Source organism: Theobroma cacao, chromosome 5, assembly GCF_053813885.1.
Source record: "Theobroma cacao isolate CCN51 chromosome 5, ASM5381388v1, whole genome shotgun sequence".
In the NCBI taxonomy this organism is placed as follows: Eukaryota; Viridiplantae; Streptophyta; class Magnoliopsida; order Malvales; family Malvaceae; genus Theobroma; species Theobroma cacao.
In genome coordinates this window covers 13,759,250-13,773,830 of record NC_142643.1, presented here as the reverse complement: position 1 = coordinate 13,773,830, position 14,581 = coordinate 13,759,250, and the positions used below count along the sequence as shown (strand labels likewise).

General features: G+C 35.1%; 1 protein-coding gene across 2 annotated transcripts; it reads right to left on the bottom strand.

Annotated features, from left to right (window-relative positions):
• Window positions 1-3,480: 3,480 nt before the first annotated feature.
• On the bottom strand, window positions 3,481-11,934 carry FAS1 (chromatin assembly factor-1 (FASCIATA1) (FAS1)). 2 transcript variants are annotated; one of them, XM_018122172.2, is made up of 13 exons: window positions 11,154-11,934; window positions 10,950-11,049; window positions 9,068-9,215; window positions 8,868-8,991; window positions 8,299-8,660; window positions 7,898-8,209; window positions 5,746-5,827; window positions 5,540-5,677; window positions 5,014-5,427; window positions 4,752-4,889; window positions 4,172-4,233; window positions 4,043-4,088; window positions 3,481-3,952 (listed from the first exon to the last, which is right to left on the bottom strand). In XM_018122172.2, exons 1-13 carry the CDS (start codon window positions 11,634-11,636, stop codon window positions 3,842-3,844), a joined length of 2,520 nt encoding a protein of 839 aa, XP_017977661.2. In that variant the 5' UTR covers window positions 11,637-11,934; the 3' UTR covers window positions 3,481-3,841. The 2 variants fall into 2 exon arrangements, with proteins under 2 accessions (XP_017977661.2, XP_017977662.2); XM_018122173.2 differs by lacking the exon at window positions 4,172-4,233 and having other exon boundaries at window positions 11,154-11,932.
• Between the last annotated feature and the right edge of the window lie 2,647 nt (window positions 11,935-14,581).

Genomic DNA, 14,581 nt, shown 5'->3' with positions numbered 1-14,581 from the left:
TCATTGGTTGGTGCATAATCCCCCTACCTAAAGAGTAGAATTTGAATCTCCTCTCCCCCAATTATAAAAAATATATATATATCATGTGTTCAAGCAGCTTCTTCATTTCTCCCGCAGCTTCTTCTTCTTCTTCTTCCTCCCATCTCACGTTTGTTTCACTTTTCATGGAAGCTTGTTATGAAATCTCCATAACCTTTTTCAAGTTAGCTCCAATTTTCATGCTTTTGTGCACTTTTGCATAGAACCTTTGTGCTCTTTCACTCTCTCACTTTAAAACACTTGGAAAGTGTTACTTTCATACTTCCTCTTACTAGCTAGGTGTTCTAGAGAGAGAAAGAGGGAGCTTCTATAATAGCTTGAAAATTTGTGGAAAGAATTTCAAATTTACAAAGATACCAAGGTGAGTAGTGAATTAAAGTTGATTTTTAAGTGTTGAGAATGTCTAGTAATTTGATTTGTGAGTGTTTTATTGTTGAGATAGTTTATTCATTTTTAGTGTGACTAGAGTACTGCAAATAATAGTCATTTAATGGTAGCTGGAAGCTAGTTAGGAATGACTAGTAGAACTCAATTTAGAAAATAACTTTGGAATAGTATTAATGCCAAGTTGGGTTTATGGTGATGTAGTTGTGTGTGATAGGTTCCAACAAAACCCCACACCTCCATTCGGAACCTTAGTCGAAGATAGAGCCCACCAAAACATCAATAAAGATTGGTGGGTAAACTTGCATTTCAAAATTTATTTAGGAAATGTAATTGTATTTGGATGAAACATTTGAATGATTTTATCCAACCTTTCCTTAAAAATGTGTGCCGAGGAACAAGCCCTTGATAAAATGTTTTGATGTTGTGAAAATGTGAAATGTGTAAAAGAATGAATCCATGTGCTCCTATATTATGTTGGCATGTATATATATGAATATATGTTGTGCATTGATGAATAATGTTGTGTGCTGATATTGAAGTGTGCAAGTAGGGAGTGCACACATGATGATGTTGAAGTGTGCGAGTAGGAAGTGCACAAATGATGATATTAGAGTGTGCAAGTAGGAAGTGCACACATGATGATGATATTGCATTGAGCTGAGTGTGGCGAGATGATATGCATGATGATGTATGTATATACAAATATATATATATATATATATATATATATATATATGTTATAGAAAGTTTATGAAAATAATTGTGATTGTGTTGTGTGTTGGCATTGTTAATTGCTCTCAAATTGCCTTTCATTTTAACAAGAAAATGGCTTTTGATGTAACAAGACCCATTTCAATTAAAATGCTCTGTTTCTCGCTGCAGCGAGATTCTCTCGGGTTCGAGTGCAATGCTTTCATTTTGATGAAGATTTTGACCACCTTCCGGTCAGAAATAGGCAAAGTGGTAAACATCAAAGTTGTATCCCAGCCTCTTAGCTTTCTAATGGTCTAAAAATCATATCAATTGGACTTCTATAGTGGGAGATATGATTGAAAAACCGAAACATATGCAAACTAAGACTGTTTCTCACTGCAACGAGAAACTTGTTGTCATGCTTGCTACCTTGCTTGATTTTGACATATTTTTCACCCCTTTAACTTCATGCATTGATCATAGGTTTTTGGCAACACTATGAAGTTATTAATCAAAGTTTGAAATGAGGGGTTTTTAGAAAAAAAAATTTAAATCAATTACATTGTTTTTGAAACAAGTGCATTATGATTTCCAAGTTTTCCTTATTGATTGCTTGTTCCCTTCTTATGTTCACTCACTGAGTTTGTACTCACTGTTTTCAACTTCATATTTTCAGATCAGGAGGCAGTTGGAACCTAGGTTGAGGTGTCCACGTAGTTTCGTCTCCTTAGTAGGTATCTTGGCATTCCGTAGCCACACTTTCACCTTGGTCACTCCACTGGAAGCCAGAGTCATTTTTGTTTGTAAATACGTACATGTGATGTAAAGTACTAAGATGTATGCCTTAGACCATATATGTATATTTTGATTGGTAAAGCCACCATGTGTGGCAATGGTTAATGTTATTTTGGGCTAATATAAATGCAGTTTTTGATTGTTATAACTTACTATTAAAGTACTTAAGGGTTGAGATTATGAGATGTGAATGTAAGAATAATTGACAGGATGATGAGCAGGATTATATAAATAGGCTTGCTTGGGCTTAGTGGACTATGTCCATTGAGTCCATGCACCGGTCGTGGTCCGGAAATCGGGTCGTGACAAAAACACACTCTTCCACGTAGCTTTTAAGCTATCCTTGAGCTTTAAATTCGTTGTGCTACCACTCCTATTCATTGTATACATCTTTGTATTGCTCTATCTTTATTGTACTAACTTAGCAAAACCCACCTTCTAGAGGTATCTTTGCTACTCCAAATTATAAAAGAGAAAAAGTTATACCTTAGCCTTCAAAAGGTAGTGTTTGAGAGGTTGTGCCATATCCTTAAAAAGGCATAACAGTTCTAACTTAACTTTGAAAAGTTAAGGAGATTGTGCTTGATTTTTAATTAAAAGGCAGTGTATTGAACTTATTCAATAGTGGATTAAACTCCTTAACTTCCTAAAGAAGAGGATGTAGACATCTATGAAGAGGGTCGAACCTTCATAAATTTTGTTTCTTTTCTTTTTATTTTTTTCTCCTTGAACTTGTATATTTCACCTTGAAGAAGTTATGAAAAATTTATTACGACTTACTCATTAATTTGTATATAGCCTACACTTATTTCACCAAGATCACTACGATTTATGAGTATCATGGTTCGGAGCAGGTTTCCAGTTTCAGCAATTAATATACAGGAGTTGAAGATTCAAACAAGGCGAATCCCAGTGAAGGAGTAGATGCTTAACTATGACGTCGCCTAGCTTGACCATCGATAGGCTCTAGAGCTTAACTGTGACAGCACCTTGCTTGACTGATGTTTGGCTGGAGTTTAAGCCCCTCTGCCACGCAAAGACAAGTGTATATTACAAAATCTCACGTGAATAAGTTAAAAGAAGAATTTATAAACATAGACAGCATATTTTAATAAATTAAACTTTAAAAAAAAAACATTAATTTTATTATAATTTGATTTCAAAATCAATTCAAAACTCAACTCTAAACGTTGCAATAGATGAAATGACCCAACTCGTGACAAAAACGTGATGAAATGAGAAAAACTGTCACAGTCCTACATCGAATAAATAAAAAAGAATCTTGGCACTTACCGATATAAACGCCATACACCCCAATAAGACATGCTTGTTTATGCCAGCGTCAAGGCAACTTATTTATTATTTGTAGTATAGGGTTCGTGGATTTTTCTAGGTTACATTTTCACCCCTGTAAATTCATGCAAGGCATAATGGAGACCAGCAAGCAGAAAAGCTGTTTCATAAAGTACAAATGGCTTTTGATCGAAGGAAGCTTCTAACTTCCTGGAACATTTCAGACGTAGCTCCTTAAAACTTATCAAATTAAAATTATAGTCCCCAACCAAATTATAAAGAGGCCAATACGTCACGACTTTACTAGAATTGCAAGGTTACAAGCAGAATATTCAGAACACATCGGCTGCAGTTATCTCCAAGATCTGAGGGGAGCCTCTCCTATATCATGCACTATGAAAGACTTCATACACAAGATGGACCAAAGTTCAGATTCCTCGCCTAATCCATTCTATCATGTGCACAAAATTTTACTACATTGAGCTTCCATCAAGATTACTTGCAATGTATACCATAAGTTGAGAGAGCAAAAAAGGTTAAGAGCAAGGAAATAAAGAGCTAAAAAGAGTGAGACAAGGCTATTATGTATGGTTGTATGTATAACTCTGCTGCTCCTGGGCAGCAGAACTGGGCTTCAGTAACTGCTGAGGAGAGGTGTCAATGGGGCTGATACTCTTATCAGAAGGAGGCAAGCACCTTTTTGAGAAAAATGCAGCAATAGTTTTGGTTCTTCCACCACCCTTCTCTGCCAGTCAGATTAGAAAAAATAAATCTAGTCATAATAAGAAACTACCAAATAAACTTCTTGAAGAAAACCAAATAGGTGCATAACTACCTGGTGAAATTGGAATGCCAAGTTTCTGTAAGATTTCTTTCTTGACCTGCAGAAAGATTTACCCCAAATCAGCTAACATATACTTTGACAAACTCAACGCAGAGCTGAAATGGTCAATTAAAGACTTTCTTTCTAGAATGCCCAGCAGTACAAGTGCCAGTAGAGTAGCTGCAAGCCAAACCCCTATGGACCTGGAAGTGGTTAAGTTATATCAGAAAGCATTTACAAGGCATGATGGTTGATACTTGATATAAAGGCATACATCAAATGTATGCAATTACCAGGTTTGTTTGGGCATTCAAGTCCAAATTCTAAATTACCCAAATCTAGCCTCCCTTGTCAAGGACAACCCACCATAAACTTTGAAGAATCAAGATCAATCAGAAATTGTAAACAGTTAAGAAGGCCAGAGGGGAAAGAAAATTACCTGAAAGATACGGAAACCAAAAAGAAATTAATTTAACTAACTCATGCAAATGAGTTTCCAGTATCAAACCATTAATTTTACATTCCGCTCCTCTATCACATCCATTGTTAGTATTAAGGTTGAATTCAACCAAACTGTCAATCCTTAAACCAAGCATGGTACTATAGTATTCCTAAAATGGAGTCACAATAATTATGTTATCCATGTAGGCCCAAAAATAATAATGATAACAAAAGAATGGCACAAGCAGAGTCAGACTAAAGTCAGGAATGAGTCACTAACCTGCCAACGATTATCAGAGAATTCTGATATCTCACGCACTTTGGTTTTTAATTGAGACTTTGGAATTGAAGGAAACTTTTGTTGCAAAGACTCTACCAACCTATTGATACCAAGGGAGCATGACTGAATAGTCGATACCTAAAACAAACAAGATCATCATTAGCAGCAAACCACTGCAATTTTGTACTAGACTTGTTGACACTCCCAAGCATAGTATTGAAAGGATATTTTACATTAAACTCCTATCAAATGTGCAACTTACAATTAGAGGCATATCTGAGTCTAGAATAGGTGCCACTGTTAAGACTGGTGTTGTACTGGCCTTGCTACTTGACAAACAAGCTTCTTGATTGTCATCTGCAATGCTATCTACTGATATCTCTACAGGTGAGCCATCAGGACATGCACGCATGCTCAGAGCTTGCAAGCATGTCAGCTCCAATTTACAAGTATTGGTAAGATCTTCAGCCATTAGCACTGAGGTCTTTTCATGTGATATATTTAATATAATCAAGGGTTGATTTTTTTGAAGTGCATGCTCAGTTAAACTGTTTAGATACTTCTGTTGCCTAAGAAAAGTATAAAACTCCTCATTCTGCCCGTCTTGCTCACTCATAGGGGAACTTTTGGTCTCTTCAAGTGCAACATCAGTTCCAGTCCCATCAACTTGTACCCCCTGCATGCAAGCCTCAAATAAGCACTTTGAACTGTTGTTTTTGAGTAATAGTAGGCAGATATTTTTTGGTTTATAAGCTAGTAAGAATATCTTTTACATCAAATCTCATTACCTCATTTTCTGAGAGATATCCATCTGGTACAAAAAATCCATCTTCACTTTCATCTTCATCATCAGCTTTAGAGCATCCTTCAAAACTTTCCTCTTCTTCATCTTTATCGCAATCTGAGAGGCTTTCACCTGGCTCCTCCTGTGAAATGAAATTGTTATTTCCAGGTTAATATCTAAATTTCGGTTTGAACAACAAGCTCACTGTACCTCCTCCCATTCTTCATCACTATCAACATCATAGTCTAAATCTGGGTCCTTCCTCAATGGGCAGCGAGGTCCCACAACATTACTGAAATACAACAAAACCACAAATTATCATTTAATTATGGAAATACAAAGCAGGGCAGACATAAAAGCAACACCTTCACAAAGAACACTAACTAAATAACACTCCAATACCCTGTCCCACTCATATTATCACTGTTTCCTTTTAATATTATTCCATTCAAGATGCTACTTTGGAAATGTAAATAAATTTAGAACTCATTTTCTAATTTTACCCTTCAATTGTAACCATTTAACAGTGATGAGACCCACTAAACAAACACTGCAATACTTAACTTCCTTTTCTTTGACTCCTACAACTATGTCAAGAGTCAACAAATGATGTTCTGAGCAGGATAGGGAGCACATAATATACCAGAAAGTTGCAAATGCAATCACTGGAAATAATAAACAAAACATGATCAACAAAGAGACCTGATAATTGTAAACAATTTTCCACTTAATTTTCCATTGCCTTCTTTGGCGAGAAACATCTAGTCTTTGGACTTAGTTGAAAAAAAACACAAGCATTAGGTGATCCAAATTTTTGATTTTCTTTCACTAGAGATTATGAAAAGATGCAAGAGGTAAAGAAATAGTTGATCATTCTAGTGTGAAGGTCATTCCACCAGTGACACAACTAAAATGACATCAGAGACCATAGAAACAAAGGAGTTCTTGTAGAAAAAAAAAATCAATGCAATATCTTTTCCTTATTTGGGCTAAGGTCAGCTAAATTTAATCGAGCTTGAATAATGACTGAGCTTATGCGACCTTAACATAGTGTGTTAGAACTCAGCTTAGCATAATTAACCAAGCACTAAGCCGAACATGAACTCAAACCACGATTGGGCATAAGCCACAAAAAGCAGCTCAAATATCAGAAAGTTATAAAACTCAAATTTTCTTTTTATTTTAAAAAAAGACTTTGAGCCCATACCATTTGCAGGCCAAATGTCATGAGGCCAGAATGGCCTGGCCTCATGACACTTACTATGGGTCCTTCATGTGCAGGACCCCTTTCAATTTTGGTTGGCAGAACATGAGAGTGACTTACTATAATGCCATCTCCCACTTTGCCTGGTTTGTGGAATCGACTGGGAAAAGTATTAGAGAAGTTTTCTTCACATTTCCCATGTCCCTAGCCTTATCATGTCCCCATTTTTAGACATATAAAATTATTCTGCAATAATATGTTTTAAAAAATAATCGATGATTTTTAATCTATGCTGATGTCTACTTCTCAGCGACATCATGTCAAATCATGATTCAAATTGTGGTAAGAATTATTAAAGCTTTAAGTAGTCAAATTGACAAGCACATTATCATTGGATTTGTTCAATAATGGTTTACTGAATCTGTTCATGAACATAAATGAGTCAAGCTTACAAATGTTCACATTTCCCATGTCCCTAATCTTATCATGTCTCCATTTAAGCACGTAATAATATTCTGCAATAATATTTTTAAACAATAATGGATGATTTTAATATATTATGCTGTCTACTTTCAATGAAGTCATGTCAAATCATGATTTGAAATGTGGTAAAAGATATTAAACCTTCAGTAGTCAAATTGCCAAGAGTTTTTCAAAAAAAAAAAAAATTGCCAAGAACATTATTATTAAGTTTGTTCACAAACAGCTTATTGAATTTGTTTGTGAACATACCTGAGTCAAGTTTACAAATTTTTTAACTCAGTTCTGTTAGCAATCAAGCCTGAAAATAGTATTCAAACTCACTCATTAAGCTTCATAAATGAACATAAACTAGCTCTAACCAAGCTTGTTCAAGAGCATTCAATGAACGCACTGGTTACTTACATCCCTACACATACAGCTCGTACGAGTCAGAAAATCTAACCCTAAGTGCAGAAAAATTAAAATTTGTTAAATAAAGTTTCCAAAGCATCTCAATTAAGGGCAGCTATTTTGCAATATCACAGGATAACTAAAGGTTACAGTACAAGAAGTGGCATTCAATCTAAACAATTTGACATTTTCTTCTATTCAACGCACCTTTCAACTATATACTAATATTCAACATGAATCGAGCTTAGCTTAGTGGAAAAGTATGCAAAAGAATTAGGAGCCTACCTTTTCTTAGGCCAAATACCAAAAAATGCAGGTCTGTAGCTCTTATCAAACTGCAACAACTGCTTCCTCCCACAGCACTTAACATCAGCAGCTGAGATATCAGGGTTAAAGCATGATCTATCATCAGAATTCTCTTCTCCCCATCCATCTATAATCCTTTCAACGCTCAATTCATCATGGGATGACCCTTTATTAGCAGTTAACTTAAGTTCCTTAAACAATTCAGTCTTAGGTTTCCTACGCATGCCCCAACACTGTTTTTGATTTGAACGAAGAAAATGACCTAAGTGGCGCCAAGAAGATAAGTGCAACCTGAAAAGTACAAAGCCAATGTGAATTTGAAACAAAATAAAACCAAAGCCAATAAAATTAAACAACTTAAAGCAAACAGAAAAACCTACTTGCGGAGATCATCCATATAAGTTTCTCCTTTGGATGAAAGAGTGGTGTCCATCAACAGAGTAACTGCTTCAGGTACCTTTTCACTCTTCTGGGTGGATGGACAAAATGTGGCTGGCTTAGTCAATTGTTCAATCTGTCTTGGTGATGTTTTACACTTTTTGAGGAAGCGCTCCATAAGTGAAGCTTGCTTTTGAATTGAAAGTTGCTTTTTCAATTCTGCCTCTTCCTTCTCACGCCTTCGTTGATCTCTCTCAACTTCCTCTTGCTGTTTTCTCAGCTGCTTCCTCATCTCAGCCTCCTCTCTTTCACGACGCCTTTCATCCTTTTCCACTTCCTCCTGCAACCGCTTTCTCTCCTTTTCCTGAAATAAACTATGTTCATGAACATCTAGGAAATAAAAAGGATCAACTGCATTTAACATAAAAGTAATTTTGCTAAACCAAACAATAACCACTATCCTGGGAATAATTCAGATTTAGACATTCCAATGGCACAGTAAAAACTAAAAATAAAAAGTATTGACAATAATTGGCTTTGCACAAGACATGCTTTGAAAAAATTGACATACATTTTGCAACTTTTCCTTTTGGAGTTCACGGTCCACTTTCTTCTTCTCCTTCTCAATTTCTCTTCTATTTCTCTCGAATTGCTTAATTAACAATTTTTCTTCTCGCTTTGCTTCTTTCTCAGCCCTATGGCAACAGAAAACTTTTACTGAAAAGAAAACAAGTCAAGCACAAAAGTTGTAGAACCATTAAAGATACCTACATCTCAGCACCACTCTTCTGTAACATGTTACTCATTAACAAGCGAATTTCTGCCTCACTTAATACTTTGAGAAGCTTTTCTGATGCTTTCATGAAATCATGCTTGTAGTTCTGATCATTCTCCCACTTTTGTAACAGTGTTATCATTGCTGAAATGAGCACAGATATCAGTAGCCTAATTCAAGCATAAATTAAGGCATTACAATTGAAAAGTTGCTCATCATAATCAATGAAAAGCACAAATGGCAAAGATTGAAATGCCAAATCAATTGATAAGAATATGAAAATCAATTCAACAACAATTCCCCACTGAACAGCAAGGCACATGTAAATATGCAGGAAAGACAGGCAACAGGTAGTATAATATGTTCATAGACACAAAATGCTGTAAGAAGCTTTTTTAACCAATTAACTTATCGTAAGCTAGCCAGGGCTCCACATTCCTACAATGCAAAACACTGAATGGAGAATAAAAAACTAATACATCTGTTAATTGCATATAAAACTTTAACAGGGGCCTGAAAAGATCGAGTAAAAGAAGATAGCAACAGGAACTGATTCCGAATGAGTTAATTCTGCTTCACTCCATTAAGGAAAGGAAATTAATATGTGCATGACTCTATTGCTTAGCAAACTACAACTCCATGATGGTGAAAAGAATGATACCCATATACTGATTGCTGAGTTGGCTCCTTATGTTGTGCACAATGTTAGAACATTGGAAGCACACACAAGCCTGGAGGGAGGGAGAAAGAGGGAAAAAAAAACTCAAAGACCTAATGCTTTAGTAATAAAATATGTCACAACAAAATAGAGTCCGATATCAAACATCAATTCTTTTCACAGTTTGAGCCGTCATATAATCATCCAATTCTCTAGATAAGCAGTCTTAACCACCATCCTGGATATTACCATGTACTAGCTATCGTTGAGATGGTCATTCAGATGAATAACTCAAATTAGTATTCACCATAACAGTGGCTTCAAATTCTGAAACTACTACAGTTAGTTCTTACTGAACAGCATACCTATCACTATCTATGGACCAAAGATTACAAAAATGTCAATAATTATTCAGCAGTTGAGGTATTAGTACTTTATTGAATATGGGCTGCTGATACAAAAAAAAGTTAAAAAATGAAAAATAATAAATCTGGAACACAATATGACCAGCATCACAAGTTGGGACTGCCTCCAAAAGGGAATTCCTCTTTAAACCTCCCAAAACTCCACATCAATGACAGCACTTATGTGACACTGATGGAAGATGTTCCTCTGTAAAGAGTACAATACTCTGAACTTTGTTCACATGCAACAGTAGTATGAAACTGGAAAAAATTCACAAAGTAAGGGATTTCAAGGTATTGGTTTTCGATGGAGATGATATTCACAATAGTTTGATATGTTTGGTATGGATTGATCCAAGGCCAAATTTCTAAACATAAATTGCACTCCATAATGCATGTGCATATCTGAAATTCTAGCAGTTATATTAATGAAGAAGGATTTTTGAAAGGCATTTGTAACTAGATGGGGGGAAAAAGGACCTTCAGCCGACTAGAATCATGGGTTGAGCCAGATTAACATATAAGTCACTCACTTGGCAATGTCAGGTTAACCTAGAAGTTCAAACTTGTTCTCTAAAAGCAATTGGCAACAGAATTACCTTATTTTCCACTTGAGGACAGAGTGACAATCATAAAAAGCTTGATGAGGCAAATCTAAATTACAAGAGGAGAAAATAAATAAAGGCAGACACATCCATTTCTGGGTAACCAAGGTCATCCAATATTTAATTCCATAATCAAACAAGAAAGAAGAAGAATCAAGAGGTTCAATAGAAAAGAAATCCAGGGCATCCCAGAACAGAAATTCCTACTTACCAGAAACGGCAGTAAATCTCTCATTAATCTTCTTCCTACAAGTACGCCGAATTTTTAAAGTGGCACGCACAGATTTTGGCATCAACTTTACATCTCTAGTCTATCAAATGAGCAATGTAAAGCAAGTTAAACACTATCTATATCAGAGAACATAAACGCATAAAAGCAACAAAAACCCAAAAAGAAAAAATAGAAACAACTCACCTCCCAACACCAAAGAGAAGAGTTGGCATCGTCCTCCAAAATATCAGCATCTTCACTACCCAACCCATATTTCACTCTCTGCCCTACAAATAGCACCGCGCTTTTCACCGCGGCCAAACTCACATTCCCCATGCTGTCCTTCACCTTTTCATGAATTGCTTCCACCAATCTCGACAGCGGCAAATCACTCTCCTCCATCAGAACCGCAACCACTGAATTCAATGGACCGGACTCAACTAATCCCAAACCAAAACCCATTCCGAAACCCGATTTCTGCTCCATTACTTCTTTGTAATACCCATAAAGCCCGTCCATTTCTTGATACAATTCCTTGATCTGGGCCTCTCTTTGTTCATCGCTCAAGGTCTCCGAAACCCATGATGCTCTCTTTCGCTTCCCGGTCCTCTTGGGTTGATCTTGGCTATCCGTCTTGGGGACCTTCGGATGATCATCCAGGTCGATTACCGTCGCTGAGTCCGCCATTGTGACCAAGAAGCACCAAATCCTGACCCTAGAAACCGAAGATTGATTTTTGCAGATAAACCCTAGTAGATTAAAGAGATAACACAAACCAGGGAGATGAGAAATGACACCCTTTTTTTTTTTTTTTTTTGGACTGGGTGGGGGTGATTATAACTCAAAAGATAGCAGTATTTCTAAAGAAATTTCAGACTCCGAATTTCCTTTTATTTTTATGAGTTTTTTATAGGATAAGTAGAGTGTCTGAAATGGTGAAATTGTTACAACGTTATTGTTACGGAGAAGGAAAAAAAATCATAATAAAATAACTAACATTAAAAAAGATTGGATAATATACTTTTTGCCGCCAAGATTTTGCCTCCAAGTATAAAGTTCAATGCAACTTGGCGCCTTAACATTTTTGGTGTTGGCGGGTCAAAACACTTGGCCCCGACACGTTTCATTTGAAATTTAAAAGCTGATCTATCGGTTCGCAGATCGCTTTGCTAACTGGGTTCGGGCTGGGTCACTTTTCCATTCGCCTCCGCTTTGGGACGAGAAAAAGCCCCGTACCCTACAAGTTTTGCTTGCCAGATCCAATTCGAAAATTGAAGTCGGATCCGGGTTGAGTTTTTATGTTAAAAAAATCAGTACGGGTAGAACTCGGATTAGGATGCTCCGCCTTGACGTTTATATATGAAATTAATATATTTTATTATTTAATTATTTATATTTACATATTATATTAATAAATTTTATTATTTAATATGTTAATTTAAGAGATCTAACATAGTATCATTTTAATCCTTAAAAGGCTTTCGAGGTGCTACATGTGGCATTGTAAAATTTGGTTACTACATAGAGGGTATTTTAGGCTTTTACAAATGAGGTTGATAGAGTTTGGTAATTTGGGCAAAAACTAGAGATGTTTTGGGCATCTGTCTGAAATAGAGGGTTGATTTCAGGTTTCTAAATACGATTTAAGGGTGTTTTAAGGTTTTCTTCTTTATTCAAGGGGCTTTGTGGGGTTTTTGTTTTGCATTTATTTCTCCGATGTCCTTTGGCTTTTGCCTTCTTTTTCATTCTTCTCTTTTTTTTTTGGGTATTGGGTTTAGCTGCCTAGGGTTTTTTAGATTCCTTCTCTTCAATTGTGTCGGCTCTTTTGTTCTTATGTTCGTTCGTCTGCGATGGTTTCATTTCTTTGGATTTTTATGGATTCTTTTATGGTATCTGTTGGTATATGCCCTTGAGCCAATTGGATTGATCAAGAAATATATATATATATATATATATATTATCATTTAATGCATACTTAATCGCATAACTATATGTGATAGAAGTTTTTCTTCATGTTAGTGCAATAATAATGAGTTATTAAGTACTAATTGGATGAAGCCCATGGAACATAAAGGCCTTACAAGAGATTTGTAAAGTTGTTACAATTATGAAATCATTATGCATCAAAATCATGTTTCTAAAATTGTTCCTGGTCCTTGTATTGTCAAGACAGGGCATTGACAATGCTCAAAGACTGATACATGTTAAACCTCTTTACTTGGAAAGTAAGCAATCGATCCCATAGATTGAAGTATATGAGATATTTGAGGATAACATGTAGGTGTTTATTAAAGAACAAGTTCACTGAACATGACCCGCTATAAAAATTTCATTTGGTATTTCACTCAAGTGTCTATGGAAAACATTCTCATGTGATAGTCGTGCAACTAGTCATTGGACTTGAGAAACCAGATCATCTTGTATGGAGAATGACATACTTTGATTTTACCCCTATGAGTCTGAAGGGGACCAGATGCCTAAACATGGTGTTTTTGGGTATGCCATTAAGCATGCGAAAGTGAATGAATGTTCAAAAGAGGATTCATCACCCTAAGTGATATGAAAGGATGTATCTTACTTGTTCTTAATTCTTGATTAACTTGTATAAAGTCTTTAGCCAAAGCATGATGAATTTGAGGAAAGTTAGTTTTTTAAATTCATAAGGTTATTCATGAATTATGAGAACTAATATAGAATGTCATAAGTAGATACTGAGTCATACTTTATGATATATTCGAGATATTTGATGAAAGGACCATGTTGCACTAAGAGGCTTATCATTGAAAAGCTTTGTCAAATTCTTTAATTGACTTTTTAACATTTTGGTGGTTATAATGTATTGCTAGATGCCGCTCATGATCTATAAATATAAATCAATTATGAAATTGATATTTGATTAGGATTTATATTTATTGCCAACATGTTAGAAGCTTAATGGGTCACACATATTAAGTGATATGATTGGGATTAAATAAGGATAATTAATTAAGTTGGACTTAATTGAAAAATACCAAAATAAAGTGGAAAATTAATTAAGTTCTCAGAGACTTAATTAAATTAAAATATAATTGTTGTATTTAGGGTTACAAATTAATTTGGCTATATAAATATGTTATGTTAACAAACTAAAACTCTAAACCTCTAGCCACTTCTCAACCGTTTCATAAAATAAGAAAAGAAAAATAATTTTCTTTGTCTGACCAAAAAATAAAGATTCGGCAAGAACTTTCGGTCTTTTTATTTTTAAAACAAAACTTGCTAGTATAAGTAAAATTCTACCTTTAAGAAGGTCTTATTCAGTCATTGTGTGGATTACTGTTAAAGGCCAAACACTTGGGTGGTTGAAGTTTTGACAAATCATAAAGTTGAAGAAGAAAATATTTTTTATTTAATTAGCTCTTAATTACAATATCTAGAGAAATGTATGTAACTATTAAACATATGAGTGTTCATAATTAATTTGAAAGTGATAACTCTATGATATAGAGTTATTTGAGCTTAATTTTGATAATAATTTGACTTAACTTTTGTAGTAATGGTAGAAATTTATAGGTTTTATTTAATTATTTTAAATTAGTTATTTTAGGTGAGTCAATCTAATCATGGTTAATTTTAAGCTTAATTTGGTGTTA